The following is a 12,051-nucleotide window of genomic DNA, read 5'->3' on the forward strand; positions in this document are numbered from 1 at the left end:
GTTATTTTCAAAATTTCAATCAAATCGAAGCACGGAAGGTCTTCCTTCCTTCGAATGGAAAATGAAGCTATCTGTAAAATTTCAACCAAATCGGGTGTGACAAACTGTCTGAGATACGGCCCTGATCTTAAATGTAGCTTCAGTATGCGTAATATTATACGCAGAGAAAAAGCACTACCGTTAACAAGAATGTGAGATAGGAATTGTAGACAAGGTTCGATAACGAGATACTCACATCACAGACTATGGAATATTCAATGGAACTGAAATATTCAACCTCTCGCTGGTAGTTTCGCGATTCGTTGTACGATCCCGATATAGTACGTTTTGCGACTATTCGAGGATTACGAACGAGTAAAAAATTACAATTTCTCAATCGCGGCGACGACTGCTACGAAATTCTTTCTATCACTTTCTCATCGAGCATACGTATAACACCTATGTATAGCATCCGAGCAAAAGAAATATTCTTTTCATTTCACGAATCTGCGTCATTGATGGAACGTATCGTAGTAATAGTAGAGCTTCCAGTACACAATATCTTTTTTCTTTCTGACATAACTTTACCCTCTATTGTCTGCCTTCGTATCGCTCTGTAGCTACGATGTATGCGTGACACAAAGCTTTTCACCGAGATACCGAGTTTAAAGCCCATTTTTCGAGTTTTCTCGTTAATCATCGGTAGTATTCTTTGTTCAGAACCAATTGGAATTTTTGTGACATTGTAAATTACGACGTCCCACATTTGTCAATTAATTGTCAATCGATCCCCTATTATGTTTTCCGCTTAATTCATCGCTTGAAAAACTACACTAGTTTTATACTGTTTTCCATACGATTCGATCGGGACAAACTGTCACTCGATGTCATACAAACATTATAGAATACGTTCTTTCACAGGGAATGGTATTGTACGTCCCATACGTTGAGATAAAGTCGTTCGAATCGAGTTTGCACCAGTTCCTCGCGGTTGTTCACCGTTCAGTTGCGTTATTGGACATCGAAGAAACGACTCGTAGACGAGCCGGTTTTGAATATAGCTTTAATTAAACCAGGTTATTAGGTATAGCTCGCAGAGTATGGTCTGAAACGTTTTAGTCTTTGTTCGAGTAGAATTTATTAGACGAAGACGTCGCGCCGCGGTGAGGAAAAAAGGGGAATGTTATACGCGAACAATCGGTAAAGCGGCATCGCGTGGATAAAAAGCTTTTAGCTGTTTCGACTTGCGTCAGGAATCTGCCGATCGCTGCTTAACGAGCGAAAACAATCGGATAAAGAAGACCAATTGCTTACTTCAACATCTCGGTATTGCTTTTCCATACCGTTCGCCGCGCTTTCCATGGGAATCTCGCGAAATAACGAGGTAACTTTTCGTTTGTATAGAAAAGTCACGTCGTCTAGACGGGATACGCTATATTTGTACGGTATATTGCACTGGTTGAATAGCTTATTCGAAAGTCTGCTTTGCTTCGTAGTCTGCTCGGCGGACCACTCGGTTTTTCCATACAAAGAGGATTAGTATCGTCCTCTTTGTCTTTTGCTTTCTTTCTCATACTCGGTGTTCATCGTTTCGTTTTTTTTTTTTTTCACGGTGTTTCCCCTTCGTCTTCTTCTTTCCCAACAAACCATAAAGCCGCTTTCCCAAACAGTAGCAGCATCGCACACACTCATAACCTATCTATCTCCTGTTTCTTGTCTATATACATATTCTGATGTGGGTTTCCTACATCGTATCAATCACTCAAACCAATCAAATTTTCAACCGTACGAAGCCTAACGAATACATTGCAATAATCAAAAATCAAATGTATAACAACGCGCGTTTTGTGCAATATTTTCGAACGTGAGAAGAAAGGTGCAAAGATTTGTTCGAAACGAGTTTATCGTATTCTCGAACGATATCCATTGCCAAACCGATAAACATTTTGAATTCGTTCGCGCGTATCTTCCTTCCGAGAATGTGTCGTCGTATCGTCTAGCTGAAAATTTGAATAAAAAGCACGTTTACATTGGAGTTGAAGCGATTCTTGGCAAACGACGCAGAGAACGAAAAGCGAGTGACTCGGTAACAGATTCGGTGACCGACAGAGGTTCTCTTTGATCACAAAGAAAAACGCAATCGCTTCCCTTTTTCGCTATCCCGACGTCTGCTCTCTTTCCTGTGTAATCGTTCGTCTTCCATAATCGAAATCGCTTTGCATTCGATATCGTCTCTATACTGAGTTTTAAGAAACAAAATACTAAGGCCGCCATAAACACAAAATACGTATACATACATATGTATATACACATGCATATAGAATACACACACATACACACGCGCGCGCACACACACGCACACACATTTCAAGTTCGGACGAAGAGCGACTGCTAAATTTTCATTTTTTCCCTTAAAAAGCAAAATACGCCAAGGTAATATTCAATGAAATAGGGTTGTTGCGTCGTATTTCGGAAGGAACTGGCAGTCGAAACTCTGAGTTCCATTTATTTTGATCTTGAACTAGACGCCGTCATAACAGCTTATATAAACAAAGTGTATTCAGTGCTGCGATCTATTATAGTTTGGGTACACGGCGGCGATTGCCAGCCTGGCCCTGCCCTGCCTTGCCCTGGCCTGGCCTGGCCTGGCCTGGCCTGGCCTGGCCCTACCCTGCTCTGCCCTGCCCTGGCCTGGTCGACTCGGCCTGACCCGGCCCAACACACGCCACACTCGGAATAAACGCGCGAAAGCGACCGAGTGGAAGCCTACGATGAGTGAAACGAACCAACGCAACGCAACGATGCCAGTTTCGCCAGTGAGACTTTAGCTAGCGTCCGAACCACTGGTGCATTCCACCGGTACGATTTCTACTTGCACGCACGCTGCTGGCCGCAATCTTCAGCTGCCGCGTTCAATTTTCATCTACCAAGCATTCCGAAGAATAAATCAGCACAGGGGCACCGGTGAAAAATTCGTATACGAAGATAAGAAAGTACAAGTTGACGCGCGTGCGCGAAAAGTTAGGGACCGCAGTCTCCGCTAAAATCTCTCCACACACAGATTCAAGCGTGTTGCGATTAAAGAAATTTGTCTGGTACCGGTAAATGATCCGTGATACGCGGTTCGGTGGTGAAAACACAACTTTTTGAAGAAATGGAAAAACAGCGAGCTCGTCGATGACTCGAAGTAAGTGGTACCGAACAAACATATGTACATGTAATTTTGGGTTATTCACGATGTGGATTCGCTCAACGATTACGAGAAGAACAGCGCTCGAGCTAATACGAATTAAGTCGCCTTATGTACTTACAGTGATTGGCAATCGCACGTTTGATCGATCGATCGAAATATGTAATCGCTGTCTCGAAAGAAATTTTCTTTGTAATTCTCGGAGTTATCGGCTAATTTCCAAATTATCTTTGTCTCAACGTAGTACGTGGTATACATTTTCAGCGAATGGCGTGTTAGTAGTACTTCAAAAAAATAGATACTCTGGAAAACAAGTACCGGTAAATTTATTCCAAGAGATACGAAAATAGGAAGGGAAAAGGCAAGCGAATCGCATCGTTTGAAACATATCCAAATGCAAGCCCTTAAATGTTTCGACACTGGTGTACTAACGTGCGTGGCGTTCGGACAATGTATCGCTTTCTGGACTGTAACTTATGTCAATTCATGACATATTCGGTGTAAATACATCGCGTCTGCGTTACATTTCGAGAGAAACGTTAATTTAGAGACAGGGTTCTGACTTGACGCTCACCACCGACACCTTCCATCTAAATCTCCCTTTCTCGAAATCGCACAACGATTTGTATATCAATGATTTCGTTTTCTCGTGTTATCTGTAAGCGAAAGTACGTCTTTCGTGTTTAAACATCGTTGCCTTTCTCCTTTTATAATATCCGCTTACTCGCGCCCCGCCTCTCCGTTCTCTTCATTCCTCCTCTCTTCTCTTTCTTCCTATGACTTCCTACGAGTCTCTTGCTCGTTTTTTCTCTCAATCTTTTACCTCAACTTATCTTTCAAAACACGTTTTGCACGAAGAAATGCGTCAAGCTAGAATCGTCGAACTCAAAATCGAAATTATTCAGTATAATCTATAGCTTGATTAGGCCGGTATTCCATAACTAACAAACAAATAAATGAATAAGTAACGACGAAGGAGACTTGTCGCGAGAATCGAGATGACGGGGAATCGAGTGACGAACGAATTGGCCACTAGTACCTTATAAGGCGCGAAGGTTCGCACATAGCGACAGCGCTATCGTCCTCCGATCTGGCGAAACCGGCCTTCGGCCGTGTTTGCTTCTCGGATTTCGCAATTTCGATTTTCTAGAGATACTTTCCGCGATCTCGAAACTGTAACCAATTCCGCGAGACTATGCAGCGTGGTTTGCACGTGCGCGCTCGCTAGTTTCGCGATAAAACAGATAGATTTGCCACGAGATTTATTTAAGTGGGAATGTCTGGAGGCAAGCGTCGAACGGTAACCTTTCGTCAACAATTAACGCGTACGAAGCACTAAGAACGCGAGTGGTACACGTCGAGGCGTGGCGGTGCATAAACTGTCGCACTCGACCAGCTCGTGAAACGTGTTTGCGCGGTCACGTTGGCAACACTAGCAGGAAATAGCTTTCATTGGACGCAGACAGAGACCCATCGAGTCGGTTCGCCTTCACCCTGCTCCGCAACACCTCGCCACGGTTCCTCTTGTCACGCTTCGCGTTTGCGCAAACCTTCTCGAACCTGGTAAAACACAAAGCGCTTCAAGTACGACTGGATCCGTGCGAATTTCAAGCTTTCTACTATTTGAAAATTCGTCGTGAACGGTTACACGATCGCGAGAATACCACGTGATTACGCGCAACGACTGTCAAACGTTCTCTAGTGCGAACACGTTGCGTGCAGTGCACTGATTCCAGTCGAATCGTACACTTCGATCGAAACCTTGTCCTCGCTTCTCTCTCTCTCTCTCTCTCTCTCTCTCTCTCTCTCTCTCTCCCGAAGAATCAGTTTGTAAAGAAGAACTTAACGCAAAAGTAGAAAGAATTAAAGAAGGGATAGTTATTTGATCGATGTAATTCGAAGGGAAGTAGAAGAAAAAAAGAAGAAGGAAAGGAGTATAAAGAAAAAACTGCTGCGTTGAAAACGAATGTGAGTAATTATGAAAGAGTGGCGTCGAGCGCTTGTCGTGGTAGGGCCTCTTGTACAAGCACGAGCAAACCTCTGATTGCTGGAGGGAGAAAGATCTGGTCGGCAACAAGGTGGTTTGTGCAAACGCGTAGGTACGCGTTTCCAAAGGCAGGCATACGATCGACATCTGACTACCATCTGACGATCGTTCGTTCGAGAAGCGGCCTGTGGACTCGTGTGGACTGGTGGCCCCTCAGTCGAACGTCGAGCGCGGTCATCCACGCTACGTTTATCTTACTTGTGCTCGCGTTCGTCGTTCGATCGTAAGTCAACCGCGTGGCGAGAAGATCGCGTTACGTTCTTTCAAAGACCGTACACCTATATAAAAACACGGAATTTCGTAAGTGCATGAATTGATCGAAAAGCCGAAGATCGATTTCTGATCGACTTCCTTGGGAATCGTATCCGCGCGAACCAAGCAACATGTCGGATTTGGTCGGATACTCGCATGATTTTCTCGCGGAATTCATTCACCTCTACCGTAGTTTCCGCTGTTTGTGGCAGGTCAGGTATAGGGGATACAAGGACAAGATACTTCGAAATCGTGCTTATGACGCTCTCGTGCAAAAATTGAGGGAGGTTAATCCGATCGCGGATAAAGAGACTGTCATACGAAAAATCAACACGCTTAGAACCGCGTTCAGAAGGGAATACAAAAAGGTGCGCAATTCGCAAAAGATGGTCCAGAATCCTCGACTACGATACAGATCTTCGTTATGGTACTACGATATTTTAAAGTTCGTAGCGGAACAAAACGAAACGAGTCCACTAGATGAAGAGAGAGACTTTAAGAATGCTTTGGCTAACCCAACGGATCTCTCTCAAGAGGAGATGATGGTACGACCTCGTGCAATTTTTCTCGAGTTACCGAGACTGCGCAAATCGAGACTCTCGCACTCTCTCGCTTTCGCTCTCCCTTTCCCCTTAAAACCGTCCCTTCTCTTCCCCTCCCTTTCGTTGTTATCTATACTCATTTGCACTCTACTTTTACTTCTGTATTCTTAAACGAACACGCAAGCTTTTGGTATTTCAATTTTTTGAAAAATCGAATTTGTCGTTCGTGAACGAGTAATCGAAGGCGTCAAGTTGCGTTTCGTTCTGTAACGTCGTGGTGGTACATCACGAACGTAGTAAGTACGGTGAGAACGAGAAGATAAATATTTCGCGAGCAATACGATACGAGCAACAAGCTCGTTTCTTTCTCTTCTTATCCTTTCTTTCCCGCCATTTTTAGTCTCGCTTTTAATTTCTTTTTAACCTTCGCTCTATCTGTTTCTCTTGCTCTTTACGGGACTTTATCGATCGGAAAACTCGACGAGCGTTACGATGCGCTGAGAATTACGTTTTAATCAAAAAGAAAGTCGAAACGTTGCTTTGTTCGTCCATATATTCGTATATTTAAAACGCTGTTGCACGAATACTTCGTGCGAAAGATTATGCAAGTTGGAAAGCATTTTTATTTCATTGAGAGCAAACTCGACACGACGCGATACGACCCGATACGATACGACACGATACGACGCGATACGATAAGATAGAACCTAACAACGCGATACGATAAGGCGGAACGTAACAACGCGAGTCAGTGCAACGACGTATCGAATGGTTCGTTCGGACGTTGGACTCTGTTTGTATCGCGTTCGTTCGTTCGTTGATCGTTATACACATACGCGTACTTTGATCGATACACCATAGTCCATATCGCTAGCATTGAATTACAGTTGGCAACGTAACTGTTTTCTAGTCTGTGCAAACGGACGTAGACAAGATCGAGCCACCGTCACCTGTACCGTCCCCGGCAGCTAGCTCTGCTCCGGCGTTTCAACCGATCATCCTTGAAACCGAGGGCTCGTACGCCAGAAGAATTTCCACCTCCGCATCGGCCGATCCTCTCAGAAGGAAATGCCATCAACAACCGGAAAGCTTTCAAGATCGTCAGCCGAAGGACTCGACGTGTGAAATCTCTCCGAGACAGTTTGCCAGCTCCGTAACTGACGACCATTTCGAGACGTTTGGTCGTTATGTGGCTGGCAAATTGAGGAAATCGATGCCTCGTCAAAGTATTATCGCCGAGAAAGTAATCGCGGAGGTCCTCTTGAGAGCTAATCTCGGCACCTTGGAAGAAGCTACCTGTCTTACGGAAAAAGTACCTTCTCGTTGCTTCTTAGTAATGGGCGATCGTTGAATATCACCGATCCATCACCGGCGTCCGTTTCTCCCTTATTTGTTCTCTCCAACAGTCGCCAATGTTTTGCGTTCGTTTACGCCGTTCATCCCCTGTCTTTCCGTTAAGCTGCATACCCGGTCGCATCTTTGATCCAAACTGACGCGCGCGTTTGTACTCAATGGTCAGGGAAGAACAGCGAACCATCGGCTGCCGGTCGAACAAAACACAACCTCGACAAATTTGCTCGCGAGAATGGCAGACAGGTCGCATCGCAGACGAGTCAATTCTGGCAGCCAGCCAATCAAACAAGACCTTTTGTTTTCCTACGCGTGAAAAACCCAGTGCACCACGATACATACGTATTTTTTATACGAATAAACCAGTTTCTTTGTAAGCAGATGATAACGATTTCTATTTTTTTCTTCTGTTTTTCACTCGAGATCAATCCACGATTCCATAATTATTCGTTTTATAGCAACATTTTTATCCTAATTACGACTAGTCTCTTGACACACCTTTTCCAGGAATTTTTCTATTTCGTTTTCGCTTTCCCACAGCGAATCCATCCCGATGAATTCCATCGCCCAACTTTGATCCAAGTCGCTTTAAACTTTTGCAATGAAAGCTTCGTGTAATCGGTCAGTCAGTTGTATTACATCCGAACCAGGTATCATCGAAGTTCTCTTGCCGATACGATGATTTAAGCTTAGACGAGATAGTAGTATCTTAGATCTTAGATTACCTAGCCACGTTGCATTAAACCGGCCGCATAGGAAAATGACATTATCGAGACGTTATAATTATCGCTCGAAACGCAATTACCCTTTGTGATTCAAGGTTAGCTTATTCAATAACAATAAATTGTTTAAGAAATTTTTTATGTATCATGTTCTGTGTATTGAAATAAAAAGTTAACGGTTGACGAGGTGGCCGAGTGGTTAAGGCGTTGGACTGCTAATCCAATGTGCTCTGCACGCGTGGGTTCGAATCCCATCCTCGTCGGTGTTTTTCGTACCTTTTTCCTTTTTTTGTTTTCCCTGTGTTTAATATTTTTTTTCGATTATCCGAGTATCTACCACTTTTCATTGTCATCGATAAATACGTTTGAATCAAGGAAAAAATTAAATTTGCTTAAAAATTAGTATAAAAGAAAAGATCGAATAAAAATTTTGCTGCACAAAGAGAGAAAGATGGCGGCAGGTTAATATACATACATACATATATGGATATAATAACTTTAAAAGTAAAGTATAAGAGTAAATGTTGGGATTCTGAAGATTTCTGCCTAAACTTGAATTGCATGGTTAACGTGGTTGCGTGGAACACCATAGATCATAACCAAAATAGTAGAAAATTATGCGTGTTCGTCATTAATGTTCTCGACAGGATCTTACCTGAAAGTGGATGGTATGTTTGGTCAAACAAGATTTTCGACCTAAGTTGCGTTGCGTTTAAAAAGGCGCATATCAGATGCGTTTCAGGGTTTAGAGAAGTTGCCCTACGTTGAGCATTAACTTTCGAGCGGTGTCAGAAGAACTATATCCAATAACATGTATTATTTATCTATATACCGACAAGTTCTTAAGAGACACACTAGAGATATAGCCAACTTTAGTTTGTTCTCGGATAAAACCTTAGAAAGCCTCGTAAAACAAGAAAATTGCTCTAAAAGTTTCAGGCGTTTACGTTACAGCACATTATCGTTATACATAAATCGAGAAATTACGAAAACCTTTTTAGTGTAAAACGCGAAGTAAGTTATCGCCAATACTTGATCTCATCAAATAAACGATAGTGTTACGCAAAAATTTGCAACTTATTTCGTAACCCACGTTTCGTATCTATTACGAAAGAATCGAGCGTCGATAGCATTGTCGACGAGTATCGAAAAAATTTATTTATTAGTTAGGCAATTTTATTAGTAAGTAATACATATAGTTTGCTATATCAAAGATCGCAAAAAATTATAGCCCGGCTAGCTCAGTCGGTAGAGCATGAGACTCTTAATCTCAGGGTCGTGGGTTCGAGCCCCACGTTGGGCGGAGTGTTATTTTTTGTTGCTGTATCGGCAAGATTTGCGTATTAAAAAAATACGTTGCTTTTTTTTTTTAAATTATGTAGATCTATTTTTTTCGCTTTGATATCAAATAAGTTCAAAAATAATGGAACAAGGAGGAAGGAAAGAAGACGGTACTAGGGGATGATTTTCAGTACCGTTTGCTTCGTCTGTTTGAAAATGGTATAGATTTAGCTCAGCAATTTTTCGGACGAAGTACCATACAAAAAAATTATACTTGTTCGATGCTTGGTACAATATACGTACAATATTCATGGTCATTTATAAAGTCCTTGCTCGAAAGTCCTGACTCGATGTGACAAAAGAGAAATTCGCCCCCGGGTGGGCTCGAACCACCAACCTTTCGGTTAACAGCCGAACGCGCTAGCCGATTGCGCCACGGAGGCAACTTGTTTCGTCGTTTCTAATATATCGTAGCTGTGGTAAATGTATCAAATTACAAGTAGTGGAACTGATAACGATGAATAGAAGCGTAATCTACATCCATGCGATAATACAATGTATAGGATAGGATAGGATAGAAGAAACATCTAATCGTGGAAAAAGTCGATACACTCGAACCCGGGAACGCGCGTTTCTTTTCGTATTCCACCTAATTAGGTGATACATACTCGGAAGTAGAATGCGAGCAATTTGGTGGCGCGTGCACCTAAAGGTTGCACACGCAAGTACGTATCTAAGCCTGCTCGAGATAGCAGCAGAATCTCACGGTGAATTAGGTCGGCGCGATGCTCGTTTAAATGAATTTGAGTGGTTGGACGAATAACGTGTGTGTCGGTGAAAGGACTGCGTACACACACCGCTTAGCCGAAAGCAAGATACGCGAAAGGAAAGCTGTTCGCGTGACTGCTCGGTGGAGAAAAGAACAATCGCGGAGGCTGTGACTGGGTGTTTCGTAGCGGGAACCTTGAAGCGAGTTCGAGGGTGTTGCCAGAACGACGAAGGGTGTTTGCGGAAGGTTCGTTGGGAACGCAACGAGCGGATTCTCGTAAAGGGCTCGTTATCCTTTCCCGTTAGTTTCGGTAACGGGCCGCGTCTACTCGGATCAAGCGAAAAGAGTCGATCGCGAAGCCAAGCACAGGCAAGAGAGGCGGAGGACGACGATAGCCCTTCGTGGCTTGTCAACGAGCCATTAATTGTCGCTCGCGCGAGCTTATGCCATAGACTGTAGGCAATCTTTCTTTGCACTGTTCCCGCGGTTCTGCCTCAAATTGTCCTTCCCATTCTTCGTTTTCTATTTCTATTTCTCTTTCTTTCTCTTTTTATTATGCACGGAATCAAATAAGTTGTCTGGATTCTTCGCTGGAAATTTTGTGGCGAAACGTAATTGTGCCAAATGGAATTCCGAATCGCGTTCGATCATTACGTTACGCTCGAGCTTAATCGAGTCGTTCCTACTCCTTGCGCTCCTTTGTCTGCAAGTGGTGCAAGCGGGAAGAGGTAGCGAAGAAGGTAGCACACCAATTTCGAAGCTCGGCTGCGTAACACGTGTCAATCGTCGATGGGCGATGCGATCGTCGAATCGAATCGAGTGAAGTCGAGAGGATCCTCGGACGCGACAAGATCGATATTTATCCTGGCAAAAATCCAGGCTCGAAACAGTGCCAACTCGTATACGGATAATATCGCATCCCTCTGGTGAGATACCTACGTAATTATCGTCTCGACGAATTCACGTTTGTGCCCCCAATTTCCTTTCTTTTTTTTTTTTTTTTTTTTTTTTTTTTTTTTTTTTTTTTTTTTTTTTTTTTTTTTTCTCGCTGGCAAAAGATTAAAAAGGGAGATTCGGGAGCGAGGGTGTAGAGTAAAATTGACGCGAGGCAACATTCCAACATTTGGCGTCGAAGGCAGACAGATTCGGATTTAGTCGAATGGGAAAGTCGAGCATGTAAATGCGAGAAAGCTAGGGGCAGGCATTCGACCGAGCAATCGATAATCTTGCTTTTTGTTCGCGATGCAACCCCGAAAGGTATTCATTTGGCGGTATAAAAGCCGAAGGTTTCGATACTTTGAGACGGTTCGACGTCGCTTTGTCGAAAGCCACGAAGAGCCACAAACAATGGGAGGCACAAAGTCGAAAAGGTCGCTAAATGATAATTCAAACTAAATGGTTCCTTCTCATTAAACCGAAGAAGATAAGAAGAAGGAAACAGTTATTCCATGCCGAGAATCGCGCAGCATCGATCCTACGAAAATACATCGTAAAATCGAAAGAGATCGTTGTCGTGTCTTTTCTACGGTAATGCTCGGCGAAATGAGAGCGGGAATTCTCCAAAGTCCCCTCGATTGGATCTGGCTACCCTACCTTGTCGAAGGGTGTCGTCCCGTTTAGCCACTGTTGCACAGGGACGTACGCTCGTCGTTCATTAGTCCTGCTCGTATAGCATACATTATATATATACTACGTAATCGTGTCAACGCTGTAACATCGATTTATTTAAGATCGTGCGTTTTCCCGTAGATGGTATCGTGGACACGCAAAGGGACAGCTATGTATGTATGTATGTACAATAATGTACATCGTGGGACATCGAACTCGATAGAGTCGTCTAGGTTTGTCAGCTGTCGAGAATGCCAGAGCGGCAAGAATTGGTCGGTTTCTGTCGGTCGCGAGAGCGAGAGGCGCACGAA

At 43.4% G+C, this 12,051-nt stretch overlaps 1 protein-coding gene and 3 non-coding genes across 4 annotated transcripts; 3 read left to right on the top strand and 1 right to left on the bottom strand.

The window, feature by feature from the left end:
• Positions 1–3,184: 3,184 nt before the first annotated feature.
• LOC126867191 (uncharacterized) lies at positions 3,185–8,265 on the top strand. Its single transcript, XM_050621434.1, has 2 exons — positions 3,185–6,013; positions 6,921–8,265. Exons 1-2 carry the CDS (start codon positions 5,600–5,602, stop codon positions 7,359–7,361), a joined length of 855 nt encoding a protein of 284 aa, XP_050477391.1. The 5' UTR covers positions 3,185–5,599; the 3' UTR covers positions 7,362–8,265.
• On the top strand, positions 8,264–8,345 carry Trnas-gcu (transfer RNA serine (anticodon GCU)). The gene has a single exon. It is a non-coding gene; the product is annotated as a tRNA-Ser (tRNA).
• Positions 8,346–9,312: 967 nt separating this feature from the next.
• Positions 9,313–9,385, top strand: Trnak-cuu (transfer RNA lysine (anticodon CUU)). Its single transcript has one exon. It is a non-coding gene; the product is annotated as a tRNA-Lys (tRNA).
• A 347-nt stretch (positions 9,386–9,732) lies between these two features.
• On the bottom strand, positions 9,733–9,806 carry Trnan-guu (transfer RNA asparagine (anticodon GUU)). Its single transcript has one exon. It is a non-coding gene; the product is annotated as a tRNA-Asn (tRNA).
• Between the last annotated feature and the right edge of the window lie 2,245 nt (positions 9,807–12,051).

Source organism: Bombus huntii, chromosome 6 (assembly GCF_024542735.1).
Source record: "Bombus huntii isolate Logan2020A chromosome 6, iyBomHunt1.1, whole genome shotgun sequence".
Lineage (NCBI taxonomy): Eukaryota > Metazoa > Arthropoda > Insecta > Hymenoptera > Apidae > Bombus > Bombus huntii.